The sequence below is a fragment of the Tetrao urogallus genome (genome assembly GCF_951394365.1).
Source record: "Tetrao urogallus genome assembly, chromosome: 5".
In the NCBI taxonomy this organism is placed as follows: domain Eukaryota; kingdom Metazoa; phylum Chordata; class Aves; order Galliformes; family Phasianidae; genus Tetrao; species Tetrao urogallus.
The window spans coordinates 14,796,904-14,823,776 of NC_136818.1; the positions used below are offsets into that span (position 1 = coordinate 14,796,904).

Consider the following 26,873-nt stretch of genomic DNA (forward strand, 5'->3'; position numbering starts at 1 on the left):
CGCGGCGGCCGAGTGCTGCCAGGGCCGAGCGCCACGACAGGGCGGGGGAGCGCACGGCGGCACCGCACCGCACCGCGGCCCAGCGCCCGGCGCGACCCCCATGAGCGGTAGAGGGGCGGCGGCGGCCCCTCCCGCGTCCCCCTGCCTCAGCGCCGAGCGCTCCCCCCGCCCCCGATGCGCCCTTAGTCCCGGCCCCGGACCCGCCTCCCTCGCTCCCCTCCCCGGCGGCGGCGGCGGCGGCAGCGTCCAGGTGCGGACTTCAAACCCCAGCGCAATGGCGTCCAACGCGGCCGAGAGGGAGATTCTCTTCACCGAGCTGCAGGTAAGCGGCGGGCGCCGCCCGAGCCGAGCTCCCCGGTGGGGAGGATGCGGCTGCCGCGCCCCGCCGCCCCCTGCCCGCCGCTCGGCGCGCCGCCGGGCGCCCACCCCGCTGGGCCGGGCCGAGGAGGCGGCGGCGGGGCGGAGGAAGCCCGCGCCCACCCCAGGCCTCTTCCCGCCGCGCTCCCCCGAGAGCAAAGGCGCCGCCGCCCGGTCACGGCCCCACCCCGCCGCCGGCCGCGATCCGCTTTTGTCTGCTGGCGGCTCGCTCGCTCCCTCCCTCCCTCCTTCCCTCGCTCCTTCCCCCGCGGCCCTCCGGCCCGGCCCGCGCCGCGCCCCCCGCGGCCCCGCGGCTGCCGAGCGCCCCCGGCCGCCAGCAGCGGAACGCGCTGCCCGTTCCGGGCACGGCCGAGAGGAGGGGGGAGGGAGTCCCGGGGGCTCCCGCGCAGGTTGGAGCCCGGGGCCGCTCCCCGCAGAACCAGGAGCGGTTCCTTTGTGCGGGCGTTGAGCTCCGAGCTGGGAGGAGGAGAAAATGGTCCCTAAGCGCCGCCGGTGGCACGGCGAGGGTTCATGTGGCTGCAGGACGAGACCCCCGGATCCGACGGCCGGCCGCTTCCAGCTCCGAGTTGGGCCGTCAGTGCCCCGTGCAACTGTTACTTTTCTGCTTGTCAGCTGCAGGCGTAGGCAAAATTCAGGCGCTTCGCTACTGTGCTCTTATCTGTAAATGTCAGCCCAACCTGCTGGCTCTTCCGCTTCCTTGTCTAAAGAGTGCTCGTTTTCTGTTTTATTCTGTCTTTTTTTTTTTTTTTTTTTTTTTTTTAAATCTGTGTGAATTACGGTTTATCTGGAAAAGAATGCATCTCTGGATTTGTTAGTTGGACAATTAACCAAACTAAGAAGTCCATAAATGGAAAGCATTGAATTTCATGTTTGAATAGAAGCAAGAAAGGCACGCTTAAAAAAGGAAATATTTATTTCATAAACGCTGAGAAATCCTTTGGTAGGTTTAAACGTTCGTGCTCTGCTCACTGCAGTAACAAAGGAAAGGAAGGCACAATGGGGACATAGCGTCCTTTTTGAGACTGCAGCACACGAGATGGCTGAAGGCTAAGGATCCATCTGGAATGCTGAACTTTAATCAGCAACTCAAAAGTGTCTAGGAAGAATTGCTATGGTAATACAAACTTGATACGATGATATGTAAGCTGGTAAACCTGTTTGAAGTGGTGAGCTGTGTGAATAAGTAACTGTGGTAGTGCTACAGGTAAGCTGCGTGGGGCAGAGCTTCAGTAGGAGTACTGAGAAGGGGTGGGATTCAAATAGAGGGGCTTTGTTGTGTTTTGTGTTGCTTGGGGGTTGTGTTGTTTGTTTTTATTTCATCTTTTTGGGAAGATGAAATTAACAGTGATGATGGATATTTAATTTTTAAAAAGTGGATCAGATGCTTTGGTTAGGCTGTCTCCCACATTATAGATGGTAACTTCCACAGCAGTAAGGGTAGTCCTGGTGCCTAACAGAAAACTTACAGAGTTAAGGTGGAAATCCCACTAGGATTTAAGCTTTGTAAAACAGCTAACTTTAGGTATTTTTTCAGAGGAAATTCTACATCAGGTTGTACCACTTTGAAGGTACTGCTTTCTTTTCAGTGGCACATACTGGCAAAAATCACAATACCCTTTTCCCTGTGAGTTAAAGGCAAATAAGTCACTCTTCATATACCTACAAATAAAAGCTACTTCAGTGGCATGTTCCCAAAGAAAGAGGAACTACAGTGAAATGTGATGCCATTTTGCTCATCTCACATCAAGAGAAAACTTCCTCAAACTAAAAGATACTGACCTCAGAGTTGTTTATGCTTAATCTGGGCTGTTCTGTGCATATCACAATTCTGTATGGAAAGGTATGGAAGTTGTAAAATGCAAGGCTGTGCTAAAAGCTGAGTGCCTCTGGTAAGTGGCTTGATTTAGATCGTGAACCATGTGAGGTTTAGATGTTTTGATAATGCTCATGAAGACCGACTGAAAGCAGTTGAACAGTGCTACCACTACGCTTGTTCCTGTCTTCGAATCTGAAGTATCAGTCAGTGATAAAAGTGGCGTATGGGTTATTGATGCTGCCCTGTGTGCTTTTGTTGTGATGGCCCCAAGTGCTCCACTGTGCTGCGAGTGGTTAACTGTGAGGTTGGGATTCGTTTAGTGAAAGTGGCTCCATCCTCGTGAATCAGTGGGGCTCTCCTGGCATAAAAATCTGTAGACTTTCCCAACTGCTGACTAATGGTGAGAAGTGGGTTTTGGGTAAATAGGAAAAACAAAACGGCAAAATCACTAACTGCTGCAAAGAAAGTGATAAAACAGATGTGACATATGCACTTGTTTCAGAGTGAACTCCAATTAGTCAACAGTCTGATTGCACTTCACAATGAGTTTTGTGTGTGTGTGTATATATGCACGCACATTAAACTTACACACATATAATCATATAAAAATTAATTTTTTTAAAAGACTTCATATGTTTCTTAAATGCATTTGCTGGCAAATATCCACATCTGTCACACTACTGCTGCAAAGCATTTTTCCCCGTTGTATGTTACTTCAGCTTTTCACAAACACTGGGAACTATCTCTTGCTTCTAAGCAAGTTTTCACGTAAATTTGTTCCAGGCAAAAATCGTACCACTTATCCCTCAGTAGTCACCAAATGCATACTAGAACATAAATCTGGTGGTAGCCAAACATCCTTTTAGTTTGCTGTGTTTAGTGTGGCTCCAACAGGATTTCCTGCTTGCCAAAGACTGACTGAGAGCTCATATAAAGCCAGCTTACTTTTTTACCTTCTTTTATCTCCAGTACAGGTTCTTATGTAGGAGGGGGCAGGAGCTTGGGTAAGAACATGTATTTGCTGATGTTGCCTTCCCTTCCAAAATTCTGCTGTCCTTCTCTGAGCTTGCATCCTTTTAGAACTTTTTCCAGCAGGTAAAGTGGCCTCGCAAGTGCTTGCTTTTGGGCTAATTGCAGAGCCTTTAACCATTTGCTTTTTGCTGGAAGTGACAAGAAAAAATGTTATCTTACAGCGCAGTCAGCTGTTAAAGTAAAGCATCCATGAAATAAAACTTTTTACATTCCGTATGAAAAACGCTGTCTTTGCCTTTTCAATATCCCTATTAAAAAAAAAAAAAGACAAAACACATTTTTGAGGTAGTGTGCTTTTCTAAACATTTATGCTTTCTTGTAAGTGACAGTAGCTGTCAGCATAGTAAACTGGTATGGCCTAATAGAAGTTATTACTCAGGCCATTTAAATGAAGCCATTGTGTATGTAAAGTGACCGTGCTTCTGGGTGTTCCCTACCACTTCTTTTCCAGAGAGTAATATAAATGTTTTCATTTGTAGACTTCTACTGTTAATGTTACAGGATTTATTTTAAGGAAAGAAATTGCTCATTCAGAATTGTGCTTCCAAAGCAATTCCTATTTTATTAAAAAGTATATTTGTTTTCATTTGCTAGAATTCAACAGCTGAAAGAGTTTTTCAAATGCAATCAAAATTATGTATTTATAAAATTACAAAATATTTGCAAAAAATGTTTCTATACGTGGGCTGGTCGATATGACAGGATTTTTTCTTTCTTCCTCACTGATATGTTCCTTAATGGGCACCGTAGTCACCTCGTGCTCTCAGATGCTGTAGTCAGGAAACTTGGAAGTGTGCATTTCACATTAGAGTCATTTTAAAAAGGCTGTTGCTAACTGGTTTGTTTAAAGGAGTGATGAACAATACCATGACTGAATTGTATGTAAAGTGAAGCTTATGCTTACTTGATGGCATTTCCTGTATAGTTTTTACTATTTGCTTTATTTTTCCATTTTATATCTGAGATGAGCATATTCATAAAATGAATGTGATTGAAGAACGCTCAGTGTTTTGTTATCTGCATGCAACAAACGGGACAACTTTGTTTTCTGTGTAAAAGTGCATAAAGCGAGGTGTTTGAACTCACCCTGTTGACTGAGCTACCAGATGCATCTCTGCAGACCTGCATTTCCTTCCTGGCTGCTCTGCTCGCTGCCGGGTGACATTAGACAGACGACTTTGCTTACTCGTGTTTCAATTTCCCCGTCTCTAGAACAGAGGTAATGATGCTTGCTTTTTAGGAGATAAAGAGTACTGGGTATTTATTATTAGCTGTGGTCAAGTGCCTAAGGACACTTTAAAAAGGTACAAGTAACCTAATTAATTTGTTTTGAACAGCCATTGTAATTAGGCTGGATATTCAGCCATAAGTCTACCTTCAGCTTCTGTTCAGCTAGGACAGATTAGCCTCAAATAATTTTGCATTACTCTTCTTTCTCCCGAACAAGAAAATGTCACGTTTGGATGAAATTGGCTTAAACCATTCTGTTGCAGTTCAGACATGAAAATGTGTGTGCAGCTGCTTGGACTCCTCAGGTCCCTACAGACACTTCCAGAACTGGTGAATTTAGGGAAGCACTTCAGTTTTTTTCCATTTGCGGGTATATATTACTCTTGAAACAGTACTCTGTTCAAAATTCGTATTAGTAAAATATACATCCTGTCCTCAGTGGAACATAAACAGTCCTTAAAATACCTTAAGGTAGGTGCATGTGTAGGCCTTTTGGTTTTGTTTTGGTTCGTGGGTTGTTTCCCCCATCTTCTAAATTCTGCTGGTCTGCCTGCTAACAGAAGTCAACACCATAAATCCTTGTATAAATTTAGTTTAATTTTCTTCATAGGGGCAGAGGTCTTTCTAGGACCCTGGTCTGTTATAGTAACTCAAATTACGTCTTCAGTGATGGGTAGTAGAAAAGTAGATTTAGTTACAGTGTGCTTAGTAGCTCTGTTGGAAAAGTTGTATACACTGTGAATGGTCATTCATCATAATGTAACCTAAAATCTATAGTAGAATAACTAGGTAAACATGTCTTTTGCATTGGGGAACAGTGGTTTAAGGGCTTAATAATGGGATTAGGAGTCTCTTCCTTCGGTGTCTCAGTGCTTTGCTGAATTAGAGGCTCAGACATTACTTGGCCTCTACTTAGATTCAGAGTAATGAAGCCTTATGGTGTGTTCTGTGCAGCACAAGGGTCTCTGCTTTTTCTTTTGGCTTTTCTCAGAGCTCATTTGTACAACTGCTGAAAGTTGTTTGCTGGTAGGATTGTTGTTTTTGTGTGTTTTAATTTTATATTTTTTTTTATATATGAATTTTCTTTGTGTGGATCTATTAAGTGAACGAGTTCAGGAACAGACTTAGCTGAAATTTCTCTCATGAGCTAGCTGCTCTGTAACAGAGGCATTTGTATGATATTCTGAAGTTTTATTTGTTTTAAAAACCAGGTCTGCACTTCCTACCATGAGGAGAACACCTTCTTTGCTTTTGGCTTTATGTTTTTTCCTCCCCTAGAAGAAATGAAACTTCTGTTGTAGGACCCACAATTTCTGCTACCTTGAGCTGTGATTCAGAAGTACTACATTGAAACAGGAACTAATAGCACCCTGAGTCAAAGTGTGTTGGGCATCTCCTTACCATAATGTTACATCTGGTCAGTGTGTTTATTTTGAGCGCATCAATGTAACTGTGTCACACTGCCACACCTCCGTATCATTTCAGGTTACTGCAGTCTTATGGTTCCTGGTCACTCACCATGATGGCTCGCCGGTGATTTGGATTATTTGCATGGCAGTCTGAGCACGCATCCTGTGAAGCAAAGTTCTGTTCCGTGGGTTTTCTTGTGGTGCTTTCTGGGATGCTTTCCAGAACTTTCAGGAATCCTGTGACTGTGTCAGATGAGTGCAGTTTTGTGGCCTCCACTGACTGCCCGCACAGCTTCTGGCAGCTGCCATGGGGTGTATGGCTGAGCTCTGTGAGGAGCGGACACTAATGTGAACAGTTACCTTCTGCCAAATGGATCAGCTCTGCTGGGAGTTGTTTTGCTGCTGTACTGTCAGTAAGAGAAGAGTCTAAAACCAGGATATTCAGGCCAAGGCATTTGCCTTTGCAATAGAGTGAACAATCTGTTCCTGCAACACAGTAGTGGTAATTTGCTAGTGTTGAAGAACATGGCCATAACTTCTGTTTTTATTGATACTAGATGCAGATGTGGGTATACTGTGTGTCAGAGATATGGCTGCTTTGGCTGCAGTTCTGTTTGTTGTACAGTGGTGTACAGAGCTGAGCACTCCTGGAGTGACTTGAACCATGATGGCAAAATATGCTCCTGGTGATGGAGTTTTTTACTTCTGCTGGGCAGCTGGGGGAGGAAACGAGAGTATTAGCACGTGTAGCTCCACTAGGACAACTGTGTGTATGCTAAAGGCCTTTGTTGTACCACTACGGGCACTTACTTGTGCTCCTCTAGTACCTACGAGTTGTGGCTCTGGGTCAGGATCATTCTGCACTAGGCTTTGCTTGATGTGGAACAAGTAAGAGCTGCCACAAGAAAGCATGTGACAAAATAAGTGATGGAAAGGTAGGGAGGAAGAGGAAGCACTGGGATGAGCAGCTCAGCCATTTGTCTGGGGACGTGCCATAGCAAGGGAGTGTTCAAAGGGGTGTTAGAAGGATGTAGGTTGGTAGGTGTTTGGCAGAAGATCTCTTCCAAGGACTGGGCGACGTTTGAGTATGGTATGGTTTGAGTGTGGTATGGGTGGTGGAGAATGGTGACCAGGCTGATGACGAGTAGAAGTAACCTAGAGGTACCAAAGAAGTTTGAGAAGGCCTTGGCTATGGAAGATGAGTACATGCAGATTTTTTCCTGTTTGGGTGGGGTTTCGTTGTTTTTGCTTGGTTTGCTGTATAGAAAGGTTAACGTGTGACTTGCTCTGACCTGTTAAGCAAATCCAGAAAACTGGATTATGTTTTTGGATTTCTTTGTTTTACTTTGTTTTTAGGTGGGAAAAACAACAATAAACCTGAATGCAGACAAAGTAAATTAATTAAATTTTTTCTGCCCCTAATTCCTGTGGGTTTCCATAGGCCTGACTTTCCACACTCTGACTGCATTGGTTTTTAAATTCCTGATTAGTTCTCTACATAAATACAAATCAGGGAGCTTGAATTGAAAGCCTGTAATTGTCTGCTTCGTGTCTGTAGTATGCAGTAGTCAAGGCTGAAGCAAACTGATGTTTCTGCTCAGGGTTTCCAAATGCTTCCAGTCCTCCAAGGTAAAAGGATTCTGACTTTAAATGAAGCCTGTTAAACAGAAGAACACACTAACCTGATGATGAAATTAGAAGAACCAGTGGCTTTGCTGAACATAAAGTTGAGAAGAGCTGAGGGACAGCTTTCCATTAAGTTCTGAGATAAATGACACGGATGATATGGGGCTCTGCTGATGTGACAGAAATACTTTGGAGCAGATCAGGTCAGAGAGGAACTTCTTATGTGGATTATAAGACCAGTAAGCAACAGGAGCATTTTCTCAGTTAGTGCTGGGCATGCAACATGGAGAATGTTGCTCAGCTCTCAGACTGTGATGGTTTTTTTGATATCCCATAAAAATTAATATTTGGAATATATAAAGATCACTGTAGTGTATATTGTCTTTATAACATTTGTATATATTACAAGGATTCCTTTTTTTTTTTTCTTTTTTACGTTTGAGGGAAGTTGGTGGTTGAAAGCAGCAGAAAAGTCTGTTGTTTTTTTTTTTTTCTTTTGTTTTGTCTCTTATTTTTGTTTTTTAAGTCCAAGCACAAATTGCTTAATTAAGCGCGAAAGAATTCTAGGGTTTAGTGTGTCATTGGTGCTATAGTTTGCCTTCAACCTTAGCAACTCTGTATATTTGAAAACTGTAGAAAGGTATATTCAGTTAGTTCTGTTGTTGTAGCTGACTAAGATCAGGCAGATCTGTGACAAATTTAGGATGGAAAAGTTCTGCTTGTTCATTGTTCTCGCTGCACGCTGTAACTGGAAGTTTTGCACATGCAGACTTAATCGTGTCAGACTTCCTCAGCTGGTGCTGCAGCTAAAAGCAGTTCTGTGCCATGTTGTGTCACTTTACACTTGCGCAAACAGCTATACTGTGAACAGATTTTGTTGATAGTTTTGTTTGAATGTTTGTGGGGATTTTTTGTGCTGTGGTTTGTTGGGTTTTTTTCCTCCCTAAATTAGTTTTCAGCCTGATCAGTTTCACAGTCCAGCTCACTGTGTGGCCATATAAAGGTTTGTACTGGCGTACATCAGGGAATAGTCTAGGGTAGGAACAAGCTGTTAGGAGAGGCTAGGACTGCTGGTTCTTTAGGGCTGCTTTTGTGCGTGTGATGCTGGTTTGTGTAGTAAAACATTCATCAGATTACAGGCCTGAGATTTACTCTGTGTATGTGGTTTTTGCTAGAGACTGTGAAGAGAGTCCAGTTGTGCTGCAGATGAATATACAGATAATAAACAACATGCTCTGTCTGTGGCAATTCTTTTCTAACTTTGCATTCTTCAAGCAGAAGGTCTTATGGTATCCTGCATGTGACTGTAAGAACCTGTTTGTCTGCAAAAGCCTTGAAAGTGGAATTGGTTTGGACATTATGCATGGATGGAAGATGTAGTTACACTTACTCTGATGACAAAGACTGAGAACAGCATTACGGTTTTGTAGCAGAGTGCAAGATGTATGCGGGGACACCACCACAACTTTATTTACTAGGCTTCAGAAGTTCATGCTTGGGCTTTTTTGTGCTCAGAGCAAAAGAGAAGTTCTGAAAAATTCAATCGTCTTGTTATTTCTGTAACTAAGTAAGAAGAAAAAAAGCAAGTATTCAATTGAAACAGATGGGATCAAATTTTAGAGTGGAAAAAAAAAAAAAAACTTGCTGTGCAAATAATATAACATTACTGTCCATAAACAAAATGAAGTGTGTGAGGTGTTGGTATGCTGCAGTTATTGAATAGTTCAATGACTACGAGCCATTTGAATATTTAGTGGAGAAAAAAGATGAGATGAATGTTTGCAATAACAGAATAGCTCTTAATGATCATGTCAGCATCAATTAAAGCTCTAATTAGAGGACTTCGATGTTGTACAGTGGAAGTTTAGCCAAATTTAGGGGAGGAAAGGCCTGAAAATATTGTCCACAAAGAACAAATTAAAGGTAGCAATGTAATTAAGTGTTTTCAAAATTACTATTTATTTTTCCTCTTCTTAGTGCACATTGACAGACTGTGGGTGAGTTTTTCATCATAACCCAGCTGTGCCATTAGGACTATGGACATTATTTTTCAAATTTGTGCTGTGGGGGTGAGCATTATCTTCAGAACAAGCAAAAAGAGGGGTTTGGGTGATTCTAGGTGCTCCAAAGTACTGCTGCTGCCAGCTGGCTCATCTGTTTTTCTAGGCAAGAACCTTTCTGCCAGCTCACAGTTAAATGGCAAAAAAATAGTTCTGTTCTCCTGCCTACCTTTCTTATTTCTTTGTCACAGTAGGAGAACCATAGCCCCATTGTGATAGATTTATGACTCAAACTGTTTGTCATATCATTGGAGGTGTGACTGAAATTCCTCTTTCATCATTGTGATGCATATTATCTTCTCACTTGGATTTTTAAGTAACATAAATCCAAAGACCTCCAAAACGTGTCTTCAGAATTTAAGAGAAATGTGAACTGACTGTGTAGCCTGTCATTTTTTTACAGGCACAGTGTGTAAAACCATCCATTGCTTTTCTGCTTCAAATGTTTATTTATGTGGAAGACTTTGCAAAGCAGTTAAGTGGAATGCATTGTAGGAGAATGTTCCTCATATAGATACAACTGCATGTGACACGACAGGATTATTTCTTCTCTACTTCTCAAAGTGTGTAGGCTAACATTTAAAGGGAGATGATGACAAAGAAGTGTCAGTTTTTCTTAAAAACAAAAGACAAAAGTACATCATGGTTTGTGGCAGTGCTCCTGTTGACAGCTCTTTGGAGAACTTCAATAACTATGTGGGCTTAGTGGCAGGGGGAGAAGGAATACAGTAACGAGATCCTAGCAAAAGGTTATAGGAGACAAGTCACACTGAAGGCGAGGTGTCAAAGGCTTGTATTGAAAGTACCAAAATAAGTCTTCTGTGGATCTACAGAACACTTGAATATCAGCAAGGCCTTTTTGTGTAGGGCTTCTAAACTTAGTGGCAGCAGTAGAAAAGTAAAAGTACTGTAAATCGTACATGCCTGACTACTAGTGTAGCATTCTTGAACTGCTGCCCATTTAGGACTCGGCAATCTCCTTTAATGGAAGCGTGTTTTCTTCAATATTTGAGCTTGTTTATTGCTTATAAATAAGCTCATCTGAAGCTGGTGTTTGAGGTTGAGAATAACTGTGTTACAAGTTATCGTTTGCAAATTAGCATATCTGTATAATTAGGAAGATAGTTTAAATTCTGTTCTTGAAACTTAACTTATTATTTAATGATATTTTTTTAAGTTGCTAGCGTTTGTTTCTTAAGTCTCTCCTCTCCTGAAGAGCTGGAAATATGAAACTCGCTTACAGGGTGTCTGGTTTAAGTTTCAAAATACTTTACTTCAGCATTGGTTTTTTTTAACTCTTGTTCTCTACTTCCTTACTCATACCAGTTAGCCTGAGTCAAACTAAATATTTGTCAGCTGCCAGAAAAATAATCAGTTCTAAATTTCTTAGGTGCGGAAGGACAAGGAGTGCTGATCCGCTGTAGGGTATTGTTCAGTATCATCTTCTGTTTCTCAGGTTAGCAGCCAGCACTAATATTAAAATGTTCTTTTGAAGTGTTTCTTCTTGATGGGAGTAGCTCAGTGACATGGTCAGGGCAGCAGCTGCCACACTTGTGAGAATTGGTTTCTTTAACTCCCATTTGATTCTTGAACCAGATGACCTTGGGTATGGAAGGAAGACAAGGGAGAGACGAGTTCTGTAAGTTGTCTCACATTTTTGTAACTCTTTCCTTTCTGTAACAGATAACGTTTATGGACTAAAAAGTAATATGATATTTTTTTTGGCACTTGTCTGCCTTCCTGTTCATTACATTTACCTGAATGAATTTACTGACAATTTCAACTTCATGCAGCTGTTCAAGTAAGTGCACTTTAAACTGATCTACTGGCATCTGCATTCTGAATTAAGTTATTCACATGCGTATTCTGAACTATTTTCTTCTGCATTTCCATCCAGCACAAAGTATTATCTGCAGACTTCCATCACTATTTTTTGTTTTGTGCTTTGCTAATTATTGAAAATGTTAAATGTTCTGATTACTTTTATGAAATTTTCCATTGTTAAAAATTAAGCTGTCTACTACCCCAAAGTAGTTAAATGTGTTTTTATTGCAATGAATATACTTGAATCTTCATACACAGTCAAATACATCTGCTGGGAGTTTCTGCAAATTGGGGTTACAGCAGCAATAAGCATTTCAGTGGCTGCTGTGATGCTGCTCAGAAAATGGGGAGGACCTGTGTCTGGACAGAAGCACTGACTGTACCCCAGAATACTTTAATAATGCCAGTTTCTTAACCCCTCTTAAGGTTAAACAGTGGAAAATGTAGGGAAGAAACCAGTAATTCTCAGAGAGGTTAGAGAAGTGTGTAGCTGAAAGGATGCTAGCCTGAGCTAAGCACAGTATCTTATTTTGGAAGATGCAGACGGATTGAATCCAAAGTTTGTTCTTGTGTAGTTTTAATTTTGTTATTATTGGGACCGATTTTTATTTTCCTCTTGTGACTTAGCATCTTGACATCTTTATGGGAATGCTTGAGGGAGCCTCGATGGCCACGCTCACCCTTCTCTTTCAAATACAGCTGGAAAATACAACCTCCTAAAACCATGTATTGAGTCAGAACGTGCTGCTCTTTGTGATCAAGTAGAAGTCATGCTCCTGCTGCTTTTTCAGTTGAAAGTTAGTTTGTGTATTTTTGGCTGCTAAAGACAATGTGGTTTAGATTAGATAGCTCATTATAGAGAAACACAAAGCAGATACTCGTGGGAATACAACAGGTTAAACTCCAAACCAAAATAGCTTCTGACTGTAGCAATTTCTTTCTTTAGCTTGAAGGACTTCTTCATGAAGGTATTGCTGAATGTCATACCTTGAATATATTTTTGTAGCTCTTGGTAATTAGTAAGCAGAATATTCCACCACTGTGAACAAATTTTACAGGCTACCGTTTGGATTGCTGAGTGTGTTCTCAGGCTGCTCACTAAAATGCTTCTGAACTGGAATGGAGCAGAAAACTTTGAGACTTGATGAAAAATGTCTTCCAAAGTTACGAGCGCACCAAAATCTGTTGTGCTGAAATATTCTTAGAACAATTTTTTTTTTCTTTTTTTAATTTTAAAGATCTGTGAAAACTACTATGTGAATATGCACTGTAAAATGGAGTGGGGCTTCAATACTAAAAAGGGGATGAGTTTAGACTGAAAATAGGTTAAATATCATATGACTGGAGACTCGAATACGATTGATGCTGGAAAGCACATAACACATATGTAGAATATTATACAGTCTGAAAAAGGAAAGGCATTGAAATCACCATCAAGTATGCCTTGTTGTGGGCTTTCTGAATACTTCCCAGTGTAAGAAACAACTTGTAGTTCCCAGTGCATTTATAAGGTGAATTCTTTTTTGCCATTATTCTATAGACTTAGTTTTGTAGCATATTCAGTAAGATTTTTTTATAGGCACACATATACAATGATGCATATAAAAACTGTTGCTTTATGCTGCCTTAAAACTAATGCTGCCTTAGAGGTGCATTAGTTATTTGGAAACTAATGCTTCCTGTTTTCATTTTAGCTGCTATTGAGACCGGGCTGATAACAGCTAGATGGAAGAGTCCTACACAAGGGTGTGTGTGAAATGGAGAACAGCTTGCCTGGGAGATGATTTGGATTATTGTGCTGTAGGTCAGTAGGGGATCAGGGCTCCTAAAAACTACAGAAAATGCAGAAAGCTTAAAAAACAAAAACCTTAAGCAGATTTGTATTTCGAAATGTGAACGCATTAAGACTTTCTGTAGTCTACATAATCAGCAAGTGAAATCACCTGCCCCTTTCTCATTGCTCTTGCACATGAAGCAGCTGTCAGAAAATTTTCTTCTTGCTTGTGTTTGTAGGTTAAGACAGGCTTCGCAATGTTTGTGACTTCTGTAATGCCCAGGAATTCTTAAGTAGAAAATGGACATTAGGAGCTAGTGGGAACTTTTCATACCGTATTTCAAAGGTCAGAGAAAGAAAGGATTACAGAAACTATTCAAATGTATCACGGCGTACATCAGTGATGCTTTGTAGAAGTCTTAAACAAATGGGGATGTGAAGTAATGCTTCTATAAATAGCTGAGTGTCCATCCATAAACTTCTACTGGAAAGGCATGGAATGAGAAGCCTGAATCTCTGCAGATGGAATTCTGGGTGTGGCAGTACTTACCCTGATGAGAAGTGATGAAAAGAGGATTTTTTTTCTCTTTTTCCCACTGGCCACCTGTAAAGATAAGGAGGGAGGCTCTGCCATCTTCCTTTTGCTGCTGGAGTTTAAAACAGGCAACTTTCTCAGCTTCTTGGAGTGGACAGTGCGAACATTTCCTGACTAACTTCAGATATAGCAACCCAAACTACTGCGAAAGAGTTCTCAATTCTGGAGTGTAAAGGCGGTTCCTTTGTATAAATACAAGCATACATCCCTTTCCTGTTTTAAGAAAAAAACCCTTTTCAATTCATCTACCAACTAAGGAACTCACAAGCTGTGGTGAGAGCACTGTTAAACGGTCCTAGAAAGCAACAAAAAATCTGGTTCCTTTACCAGGATCAAGTATTTGGCCGCTTGGCCTTTTGCCTCATAAAACAGATGTTAGTATTATCTCTGATATGTATTGCTGCATTTATAATGTACAAAATAGTTGGCTGCTAAACATGATGGCTCAATTAGAGTGGAATGTAGACTCTCAGCTCTTCCATTAGTTTTGTAATGGCTAAAAATAGCTCTGCTAAAATATAATGAAGTTAAATGGAGTAGCACAGCGGTTGTCTGTGCTCAGAGCTGGAATTGCCAGAAACAGGGATCTTTTTCCAGGCATAATTATCCATCCCAAAAGTAAGGATTTTGATACATGGAGTGTTTTGTTGTGCTTTTCGAGTGAAATAAATTACTGGTTTGGTTGTCTGTCTGTGTGTGTTTGTTTTTTTACCATTGTCCTGACATTTGTATATTACCACGAAATTCCTGTTTCCTGGCTAAGGATTCCTTTTACATCCTTTCAATGACTTGCATTTTCTAACCTGCATGAACAGTACTGAGAAGTCCCAAATTGTGCTGACTTGTTTTTTTAATGTAAGGGTTTTTAGCATACTTCTCCAACAGTTTACTGGGAATTTGTAACATTTAAGGAACCACAGCTTAACAGTTGTGGTAATAGCTGATACTGTAATTTGTGGATGGGCAGAATGGACAATCTGTGAATTATGAGGCAGATAATAATACATTTTAATGAAATAATAGCAGCTATTCTATAATTCACTTACCATAATGCATGAAAACCACTTCATAAATGGGAGTGGACCTGCTTGTCATTAAGTGCCAATGACTTGGGTTTGGATTCTTTGGGTGTTAGACTGTGCTGTTGTGATATTTCTGCTTAGCAATTCAAGTAGGAATTTAAACATGTGTGTTTATTTTAATGTTGACGCTACAGCCCTTGAAATTGGATAATTGCAATGGTAACTGCATTATTGTAAGTATATTTTCTGAGATTCATGCCCAGTTAAACTATATGGCCTCTGTACAATATATATTTGAGGAGTTACCCAAGTCATAAGGCGCAGCTGTGACTCAGGTCTATCTACTGACCTTTTTACTTTTGAAAACATCTTCCACCAAGTAAACTATCATATCCTGAAGCTTGGATGGGGACTGTTTTCTCCAGCATCTTGAGCTGTAAGTGTAACGTTATTCTGCTCTGAGGGTTAGACAAAATCAGATAAGTACTTCATATAAAGAATCAATAGAAATATTTATATTGGAGTGAAGTAAAACAGATTTATACTAACTTTCTGAAGCAGCAAGAGTGCTTTATCTTAGGTGTGTACTTCAGTGCCTGCTTCAACAGATACCTTAATAGTTACTGCTTATCTGGGGAAGGGGGAGAGCAGTCACAGTTTCTGGACAGATTACTGGCTTCTGTATTGCATGTGGTTACAGGTAAATTCTCCATACAACATCTGCATGAACTTATTTTTATCTCAAATAGTTCTGTATCATATCAATTTGTATTTGTCTGCAAGCACTTCAGAGCAGTAAAACAACTGCTGGCACCAAACTTGAGCTTCATCTGACTACTGGGAAGTTCATCAACTCAAACTGAGACAAACCTGGTGATAAGAATTGCTCTCAAAACCTTTTTTCATCTCTAACAGTTATTCAGAATGTGTGTTAGTTTCTGAAAGAAATGATACCTCACATACCCATTTGTAATATTTGTTAGGCAAGAATATTAAAATGCACCCTTCATTTTAGAAGTGCATATTGTATGTATTCTATGAATTTTGGGCTATTAAGATGTTGTTTGTGTATTTTTGTGATACAGAAAATTACAGATGTTCTCATGATGATAACAATAACTCCATGCTTATCTGAAAATGGTTTAAAAGAACCCACTAAACTCCTTTCAATGCTGATTTTTTACTAGCGGTTTAAAATGAAAAATAATTAACCATTCAGTAAATCATTTTTGCTTTATATTGAAAGAACTTGTTTGTGCTTTGGAATTTAATAGAACTTCTACTACTGTCTGTGGTCTGGTTGAAACCATGTTATTTTAAATGGAGTTTTCTTCTGAGTATTTGTTCTGCTTCTTTGTGTTGTTACACTGACTTGGTTACAGTAGCACCACTGATCCCATCAGTATTTCAGATGGACATAAAATTGAGAAGCTGAATTATGACTAGTACAGCAAGGTCTCATAAGAGAATGGAGAAATGACATTATTGCAGGCTCAGTTTCATATCCTGGTCTTCTTCCTGGTCACGTGTAGTACAAGTTGTGACAGCAGGCTGTATTCATTGTATGGGAAGTTTGTGCTGTCTCTTCTGAATGCAAGCGGGTCAGGTTTGTTTGTCATGTGCTGGATTCTGCTGCAGTTTTGTTGGTTGGGAGTAGGAGCTGCAAGTTAATTGTAGAAATTGGGGAACAGCTGAAGTGCCCATGTGCAGTGATGGTTCTTAGATAGCGCAGCCATCTCCTGAACTCAGATCCAGGTGCTTCTTGCTTGTGCTGTACTGGAACCTTCCCCAGGTCCTCACTTGTCATAAGAGAGGCAGTGGTGGGGATTTTCTTTTTATGTCCTATTTCTTTCAAGTCTTTTTGCAGGTCCTTCTCCTTGCTTAACACATCAGCAGCTGCTACAGTGAGAAGCAGCTGAAGGCAACGTTTCTTAAAACATTTTCTTTCTCTTCCATGAAAAGCAAGCAAGCTCTATTCTCTATGTGACTTGCTGTAGTTAGTGCACAGCACTGCCACAGTTCTGGTTCTGTCCTGCAACCTCAGTAATGAACTTCTTGGGTTAGTGACCTTTGGCCTAATCAGGGACTGTTGGTGGCTGCAAGCGTAGGTGGGAATGAGGAACCCTACACAGCCAACCACTAAATGTTTAGTTTTGCTTTAGTTGTGGAAGGTTCTTTTAAGGCAGAAGGAAAAGATACCACTTCAGAAGATAGCTCTGTGCTGCCTTCTGGGCACCAGTAGTTGTTTTCAGTCCTCCCAGTGCAGTGTTCTCGCAGGGTACAGTGTGCACATTGGCCATCCCTGTTTTAAGGAGCTCTTCTTCTAAAGAGCACTTACTGTGCCTCTTATTGGTGCAGCCAGGCACTTGTTGTATGACACAGGAATTGAACCCCATTTAATGAGCGTCTTACTTGAATTTATCCATGTATAATGCAATGTACCACAGTTATTTGTACCTTAAGCAGCCTCTTGCTACAAAGAAGAGAGCTGTGACTTGGATTAAATTTAAATCCTTGTTTGTAATGTGTTAGCATAGCAAACTAATGCCAAGATCTATTAAGCCTTCAAGGTTTTTTTGTTCTTGACATTGGGTAAGCGCTGAGATCTTGACCACAATCATATTTCCTTCTGGGCAGGAGGAAACAGTTGATGTAGTTCCAGTAATCCGGACAGACTGTCACAGCTGGTTTTATGAAAGACTTTGGGGAGGGGGGGAAGGAAAGTTAGCAATTGATTAACGTTGTTCTTAAAATCAAAATTAGTTTTGGGGAATTGCTATAGCAGGCTTCTGGGATCTTGGCAGTTAGTTCAGAAGAACAACTTTATTTTATCCCTTAAAACATAATACTGAAAAGTATAATAATAGGCCTAATAGTCCCGAATCTGTATTTCCAGCTCCTCAAAAGGAAATTAAAAATGGACACTTTGTCTTTCTGGATTATTGCAACTGTATTATATACAAGTATAAACAGACAAACATTTTTGGCTATACTTGTCAAACAGGTTTTCTTACGTTTCGGCAAACTGTACTAGACGTAAAATGGTTTCCACAATTAAAGAGCATATAAAAATGAACAGTAATACATGTAGGAAAAATGTACGTGGTTTTACAGTGAGTTTTTGTATAGCTTTTTTTTTTCCTGAGGGCAGGTTGATTGCAAGTCACTGTGAAACATAAACGATACTGTGCCTAACTACTCAGTGGCAGGTGCTAAGCGTGCTGTGTTTAAGAGCCTGCTTACGTTTCTTTAAGAATTCCCAGCAGAATTCAGCAACCTGCATTCTTATCCAGTATTCCCTAAGATGAATCCAGTGAATGAACCAAAGTAGCTGTACTGTGCTGCTAGAAGCGAGTCTTTGGCAGTTATGTATTTATTATGGCAATTAATAATGCCCAGGATTTTAAGGTTATCTGCTAAGAGGTGGCAATTTGAGGATCTCATTTAATTTGGAAGTCATTCTGCCTGTACAACTGAAGCAGAATCTGTGATATATTCACCGTCACAGTAATCTCTTCTGACTCTGTTACTAAAGGACAGGCTCTGCCCACTACCCAGAATTTTCAGCGTCTGTACTTAAAATGTTTCCCAGGCATACAGAAATTGAAAGCTAGCATCTTGAGTTCATCTGTGCAAATAGATAGCCTTTGAGCCCACAGTCAAAGTGAGGCTGAGTCACTAGGCTATTGCAGTGGACACACATATGTGGTGTTCTCTCTCTCTCAGAATTACTATCTAATTTGTGGTCCTTGATGATTTATTGCATTGAACATAGTTTGTTTCATTACATGCTGAAAGGTTTCTGAAATCTCCAGTCTGGCTAACAAACATGTATTTTTGCGTTGCAAAGAAGTATTCATCACTGCCTGTAATTGCCTTTCTTACAGCCTAGCAGCAGGTTGTTGCTGTGTGTGCAAAGAGGTGGGTCCTGGGCACTCTGGTGTGTTGGAGGGACAGACATCAAAACATAAGTAACAAATGAGAAAGAGAATATTTTTGAAAGAATATTCAGCTCTAACAAGAAGCTTTTGTGATATCTTCAATCAAGTACCATCAAAAAAGCTTGAACATCCTGTGTTTTAAGTGATTTCTCAGTTTAAAAGGGTTTGGACTTAGGGAGATGCCTTTCTTAAAAACCCTTGACCCTCTTACTCAGGTGTTAGAAGTTGTGTCCAGTGGTGTCTGTTGCCTCTGTTTTGAAGCAGAGCACCACTGAGGCCGCTCATCTGTCTGACACGAGGTCCTGTCTCCAGCCATCCTTGCGTCTCAGCAGCAAAACATGTCATTGCACGAGCAGAGCAGCTTCCCTTGCAGAACGCCCTCCTGCTCTATTTTCACAGCAATCTTCAGTGTCTCTAGGTGCATGCTTTCCTCCTTTGAAAATTGTTTCACAGTGACCTTTGTGCCACGTGAGATGTGTAGATAGCCAGGTGACATGACGCTTTTTGTTTGTAAGTGGCATTAACTCTGGATGACAAGAGACAGCGTAATGCCTGTGGGTTTGTTTGGAGTTTCTTGTAGTAGCTATTAAAAGTTTCTGCTCGGTTCTAGCACAGCAGGCTTTGTGAACTTTGCATGAAATGCTGCACCCTGAGGCATTGGTGCCATTTGGTGGTCTTGACTGTATATAAGCATATATAAGTGAGCAATATTATATTTGTGTGTGTATAGGTACTTAATAAGTACTTAATATTTATAAAAATAGCTATTTGGTAACAACGCTGAAATACATAGGCAATGTAACCAGCTACCAGTGGTAGCATCCACACTGTTGATGTCTTAGAAGCAGCTTAAAGAAAGACTGTATCCTGAAACTCCAACTCTGGGAACAGAGGTGCTGAGACTGCTCTAACTGAGAACTTGACCTCAGTTACCGGAGTCTGAAATGCAAATCACTAATGATCATGAGAGGGCTCCAAAAACCTGTCCATTCAAGAACATAACACCCTTGAACAGCTGAGATGTTGGGTTAGTGGAGGGATGAAAAACTCCCCTGTAACAAAATATCGTATTGTTCAATAGATAAACGACTGACTGAAGTCTCTTCAGGAAACCCTAGTCTAGAATATTTCTGAATTATTTATATTCTAATTACATTGTTCTGTTTGAGAAGTGTACGCTCTTGGCATATTCTTAGCATACTTTAGGTGCTGGTATGGAAAAAAAAGAGATTTGTTTTGTTTTACATCTACCTTTCCTCCTGCAAACTTTAGAAAGTGAAATATCATGCTTTGAAGGAGGCAAGATGACACGTTTATTCCTAGAATTCTTGCAGAGTGACTACAAACTGTCATGACTTAAAAATACACTTTTTGTACATATTTACAAACACTGTTTTGATCTTTGTTTTTAAAGGCTCGATCATAGTGTGCTAATCCCTACATTTTTATCTGTTAAAGCAAACAGGGAGATCAGAGACAGGAATCTAATTTGGGTACACTCGTTGCTTAAACACGGGCAAAATAGCATACAGTTGCTGTATGAATGTAGATTCAGTTTCGGTTGTTTCTCAACACGAAGCGCTCAGCATGTGATCGTTGGTTTCCTCCTTGCTGGCTCTGAAGCTTTGTACTGGTTGCTTGCTCATCGCTATTGATTATTCTTGAGGAAAAAAATGTTGATTCTTTTTATATGCCTATATATGGAAGCAATGTCATGGATCTTCCAGTACAACTATTAATAGCCTCTCTACATATGCATAATAAATAATTTATTTTAATCTGCACTAACAGAAATGCACTTGCAGGAATGACAAGTGCCTTTTAAATATAAATCTGCATAGTTTTTTTCCCCTTGCATGACTCACTCAGTTTGTCATTTCTGACTTGTTTGTTTGCTGTCTCTTTCACAAACATCCAAATCTTGTGGCTACGTGATTATTCCAACTACTTTAAATAGTTAAGAATCTTTCAATTGCTACCTCTTCATATTAAAAGTGATAGTTATGGGTAGAAGTTTTAATAGCAGGGGTCTAAAGATGAGTTAGTAAAGCTTTTAAACCATCCTTAAAAACTGGGTGATTGGATCTTTCTTATTGTTAGGGGAGTCTGTACAGATTTAAATGTTTTGACTAGCATTATCTGTCGATCTCCATGTCCCAGGCAGAACCTCCTGATCCTCATCTCTCCAAAAGTAGCTAACACAGAACTGCAGAGGATTCCTTATTCCTGGTCACGGAACTGCAACCTCAGATCTTTCCCCCTTGTTTTATTTTTTTTGTTAATTACTGTATCATAACTTGAAGTGACTGAAGATGTTCATGTGTTGATACAAATTCAGAATGCTAACTTCCATTTCACAGTTATTCATTTTGAAGAAAGGGGTTTTTGTGTCTGAAATCTGAGTCAGTGAAGTAGATGCAGAGTATATCTAGAGATTGTGTGTTCTGGGAGCTCATTAAGGTTTATTAGCCTAATGCTGTTCTTTCTTAACTCCTTCCCAAATGTTGTTTTTTGCAGCACCAAATAACAATGACAAATAATTTATAGTCAAAATGTTAAAATTTTTGATCATCCCTTCATGTTGCTCCCCGCCTTCCCAAATATCTAGACAGTTCTTTTAACATGATGAGGAAAGAATCATGAAGGATTTTTGGTTGGTTTTTTTTTGTTTGTTTGTTTGTTTTCATTTCTTTACTTTTATTTCTAATGAAGTTAATAGTATAGAAGTTAATGAGAGTTAGTAATTGTTAGAATTTAGTCTTATTTCCTGTTTCCATTTGGTCTATTAAAACACACAAATCTGCAAAATTATAAATGTGAGTCATTAGCTCTGAGGCATATAAATGCTAGGCAGGCAGCCATGACAAATCCAGAAGTATTTAAATCTCTTGCTGATAAAAATAGGCACAGTAAAAATGTCAATAAATTTAAAATTAACCTTCTGTAAAAATGTAACCCCTGTTAACATGTAATGTCTTGAGAGATTGTTGCTTTAGGGCAGCATGTAAGTTACTACATGGTCTTAAAAAGTAAGTATTTAACATACAAAGGCCAAAAGCCAGTCACTGCAATTTGCAGCATATGTTGTCAAGAAACCACGTAATGTGATGTAACCTCTGGTAGTTACATTGATGTTTTTCTTTCCAGGGGGATGCCAAAAGTCTTCTGGTCTCTGAGAACCTGAGCACTGGCCAAAAGTTGGACTTTTCAGATACAATGGTACAGCAGAAGCTGGATGAAATAAAGGACCAAATCAAGCGGGAAATAAGGAAGGAACTTAAAATCAAGGAGGGAGCTGAGAACCTCAGGAAGGTCACAACAGATAAAAAGAACTTGGCATATGTGGACAACATTTTGAAAAAGTCAAATAAGAAGTTAGAAGATTTGCATCATAAGTTACAGGAGTTAAACGCACACATTGTTGTAACGGATCCAGAAGATGTTACAGGTACTGTATGTTATAATGATGGCAGTTTGCTTTTGTTAGTTTACATAAGCTATTGTCTGTTTCAATTGGAAAAAAACTGCTCTGGAAATGAGCAAACCTGTAGGTGGAAAATTGGTTACCTGTGTATGCTTGTTAGTTCTGACTCAGAAATAAATGTCCAGTCCCTCCGAGTTGAAAATTGCTTCCTGGGGAGGAGAACAGACTATTTGTTGATGTGTGAAGATGAATGTAACCTGTGTTGATTCTTCACTTTCAGTTATTACCGTATTCATATATTTTCTCAGTCACAGTAGTATCATCTAGTGGCTTTTCATTATATAGGAGCAATTTTCAGTATGAAATATCCACAGTGAGGTTGCCCTTTTTAAGATATATTGAAATTGTTTTAATTAGTATTTTCTGTGGCTTGGTGGTGAGTTGATATTACTTTATAAAAATATCAGGCTTGATATTTTAAGATGGAACATTGTGAAAGTGGACAGTCCTTTTTCAGCTTTATGGAATGACTTAGGAGGTGCTGCCAGCCTGTTGATTTCACATTACATGGACTCTTTCTGGCAAAAAGTTAAAATAAATGCACACATGCCATTGAAGGTGTTTATAAAGTGAGTGCCAAGCCTTAAGAAGCCTGGGCAGTAGAACAGAAAACTGCATCATCCTTCATTTTCTAGAAAGGTCAGTTAAGGTGAGAATTCAGGAGAATGCTGGTAAGCAATATCAGGAATGCATAGTATCTGGTCCTGCAACGTGCTAGGAGAATGTTGCAGTGTCTATGGTACACTTGCACAATGTGTTCTGCATTTGTTGCTTTTGAGGTTTGAGAGCGACAGTTATGGGGGAAGGGGAACTAGTGAAGCGAAATAGTTGCTGCAGCATGAAATGAGAATACATACAATAATGTATGCTTCAGAGATGGCTGCTGGGTTTTCTAACAGGTATGAAGTGTTCTGTTTCATACTGGCCGAGGTTTATGAAATTCCTCTTCAGTGTTGAGGGTAGAGGGGCCTTTAAAGGAACGAGCAGAAGGGAAGAGAAAGAAAATTAGATGCAAATTCTCTACAGTTCGAATATAAAAATTTTTGTAGACATAGATGTGAGAAATGAATCTAGTAGTGGAACCTGAAAAGCAGATGGCACATAACGTACAACAGGAGTGCCCCCTTCCAGGGCAGCATTTTAAAACTGTCACAAGGAGCTAATCAGCAGTATTGTCCCTGTGCCTGTGCACATCTCAGGAAATACAGCAGACCTTTAGAAAGCACTCAGTAGTTCTAAAGAGATTTAGATCTTTGGGTGCAAATAAATAATTAACTAATGCTGTTCAGGTCCTTGGTAAGTTTCTGAAAATGCCAGCAGTGCCCATTGCTTTTGTGAATAATGGATAGGAGCCAGGCTCATCCTGCCCATTATTCTACACCAGAGACTTCATGAAAGGCTTAAGGAGTAGAAGATCAAAGTTGATAATCTTATGTGCTTCTAACTGCTTTAGATGCATGCTAAGCCCCTTAATACCTTAATACTACATTTTTAACTTTCATTCTGTTCAAAATGTTATCGGCAGATAGCCTTTACAGTCTTAATTATTAAAACATGCCCTGAGAAAAGTGCATTGTTTCTTAATTACTTCAATTATTGCAGGCTACAAAACTTTATTGAGATCGTTTTAAAATCAGAGCAGGTATTCCACTGTAAGACTCCTTTAAATATTTTACAAACTTCTAGAGGAAAAAAAAAAAAAAAGATTTAAACCATCCTTTCTTAGATCCACAATCTACAACTATCCACCTCTCCGAAGCTGAAATTACTGAGCTTTTGTATCGTGTTTGCCTTGTAATTCAGTTGCCTGTCTCCTTCCTCGTTCGTGGTCACTAAGTCATGGGGGGAAGGGTTGTCAGTCTGCAGACAGACTGAATGCTCACTAGCAGGTGCATGTCATCTGGGTGTTTTTCTGATTTTAATATTGAAGTTTTATCTCAGTAATAGCTGAAGTCAAAACTATAGGCCTTGGCAAAGTAAGGCTGATAGTATAAGACTTAGGACACTTAAGCTTACTCTGTGTGTATAAAATATTTGCATAATGTTCAACAGATACATAGAGATGTGGCCTCAAACATCCCTGTCATCTGACAGCACAGCTCTGTGGGGAGGTCACAGCTATCTCAGCCTGGTAATTCTTGCTTCTGCTTCAGACTGACATCGTGAATTTTATAACCATTTCCTCCAGTATGTAAGAGTACCAAGTATAAGTGCATTAATTCCAGACACTAGCTTTATTCTAAGTTGCAGCTTTTTACTTCAGCTTGTATTTCACCCTTTTCTAGTTTGTTAGGTACAAGTGATTTAAAAGAGTGGAAGATGTATATGGGAAATTAATGCAAAGTGTAAATATGGAAAATAAGGTTAACAAAACAAAATTTGGGGAGTCAAGGCTTATATTCTCTTTATATACTTACAGTATTTTATACTTTTAGTGGGGTGGTCCTAGATTTTCCCAGTCTTCAAGGTTTGTTGTAAAGGTTACTGGGAGTTCTAAGTAGCAAAGTCTGGACTGAGATCCTTCAACAAGTAACCCTGAGAATAGTTGTCTGTAAGGTTATGATCCTGTTGACCTGTCAGGCCTTGTCTCTGAGGATTTTTGGACTGTTTCTGTTTCTATTGCTTGACTGAAAATGTATAGTGGTGGCCTCAGAAAGTCATTTACTTTTCCCTTGTTGCAGTATGTGAGAAGTGGGTGTGAACATATGATTGTAAAGTGCCCTACACTTAAGCTGGGAAGTGTCACACAAGCTGTTGTGACTCTCACTGCTGCTTATGGTTTCAAGCAGTGGCTTGTGTTACTTTTTTTTCTTTTTCAATGAACCACTAATTTGTAGTGCAACTACTCTGTAATCAGCACACTGTAATTTGTAATTTATGTAGGTAGGTCTCTCTGGAAGTACTGCCTCCTGTTTATTTCCAGGGAAACAACAATAGATACAGAGAGCACAGTAACACTATTTGACAGAGCACATTCTCAGCTACAAAACACTATTTTTCAATACAGTCACCACCATTAGCTGTGCATTTTCACCAGCCACGAACCACAGCCTGCATGCCACGCTTGTTTTTCAAAATAATAGATAAATAAACGTGCACCTCTGGAGGTGGCCAATGTCACCGTTGCCATTGCTGAAACACATCACCCGCCACCTCGCATCCACTATTTGGTCTCTATAAACGTTCAGCCAGTGTCAATGAATGTCAGTGGATTCCATTTCTCTGCTTGGAGGCATTGTTTTCATAGCAGCCCCCATAAGTTAAAACCATTGAATGTAATCTTAATAAATCTTCAGTAGAAAAGCGTGTCATTAACATTCAGTTTTAAATGAGTTGGGATATTTTAATGGTATCTTGCCTCGAGTTGAAAGCTTTCCACGTCCTGATCCCATAGGAAATTATTTTCCCAACTACTAAAATTGGTATTAAACCTTAACCAAGAAGTATACTTTGCTAAAAAAAAAAAAAACCCAACAACCTGTATCGTTGAGTGTGAGGATAGATACGGCAGTTGATGTGTGCTTCAGAAACAACTATAACCATAATGTATGTTTACTTTCCAGTATGAGGTTGCTGGTAAATCTAGATCTGTTCTGGAAGTGAGACTTTGCACCCTGGTCTGTCCTCATCATGCAGCAGACTAGTCATACTAGGACGCGGGGTTTTAAAATTCATGTGTCAGCACTTAAATGTGAGGCAGAATGCAACAATATAGATGGAGTAGGACAAGTGTAGTAACCATTACAGCTGAAAATCAGAGAGATTTATTTGAGTGTATGACATGAGGATGTCATGTCTTCACTCATAGACATGAAAGCATTTTGTATCATTAAAATATATTTCTGCATATAAGCACAGATTAAATTGATATTTTTTCATGTGTCTAAAAAGTCACAGTAGAGATTGTCCTTTTTAATATTATTCAGGGAGGTAAAAGGTTGTACTAGCTTACCTGCAGCAAGGCACTGATTTCATTAGGAAGGGGTTGCAACAAATTTAGTTCAGGTATTGACTTTTTAGATGTCAGACCTATGGTACTGATATTTGTAAGAATTGTAACTTTGGGGAACCTCAGTGTGGAATAATGCTTTTGAAGCAGTGTTGAGACAATTTGCTGTCGGTTTTTCAGTAAGTCAAATTTGCCATTAAACAACTGAAATTCATTTCAAATTGAAGCGTTTTTTCCAGGAAATAAGTGCTGGATGTTCTCTGTGAATGCAGAGCATCCACTGCTGCCTTGGACTTGCAGACAGGTTAGTTCAGTGCTATCACATCTGATTTCCTGTTTGTTTGGTTTTCTGTGTTTTTTTTTTTCAACCCCAGCAATACCTGAACAGTGTTTCTGTTGGTTATGGCACCACATTGAGTGTCCTCGAATAAATTAAAATTGTTTCCCAACTTGCCACTGAGCTTAGCAGTATGCTACAGTGCCATCAGAAGCAAAATGTGGACAGTTACATGGGCTCTTACATTTCATACTGAGCTTGTTGAATAAACCATGTGGGGAAGTCTTCAAAGAAAAGAGAAGCAGTCTAGAAAAAGTAGAATTGTCACTACTCTAATAGGGGTAGCTTAGAGGATTAGTATAAGGTCATTTAGAAACAAGGAGTGTTTGCTGGTAAGCATTATGCAGACTCAATCGAACTGAAGAGGTTCTCAGAAGAGGAAAGATAGAAGTGTTA

At 40.0% G+C, this 26,873-nt stretch overlaps 1 protein-coding gene across 3 annotated transcripts in view; it reads left to right on the plus strand.

The window, feature by feature from the left end:
- Window positions 1-274: 274 nt before the first annotated feature.
- PKN2 (protein kinase N2) overlaps window positions 275-26,873 on the plus strand; it is a gene marked incomplete at both ends in the record, with an annotated part of 50,233 nt that continues 23,634 nt past the window's right edge. For all 3 annotated transcript variants that reach the window (XM_079535695.1, XM_079535696.1, XM_079535697.1), the window contains 2 exons: window positions 275-322; window positions 21,855-22,155. In XM_079535695.1, coding sequence (XP_079391821.1) covers window positions 275-322; window positions 21,855-22,155 — 349 coding nt within the window. The remainder of the gene's footprint in view (window positions 323-21,854; window positions 22,156-26,873) is intronic.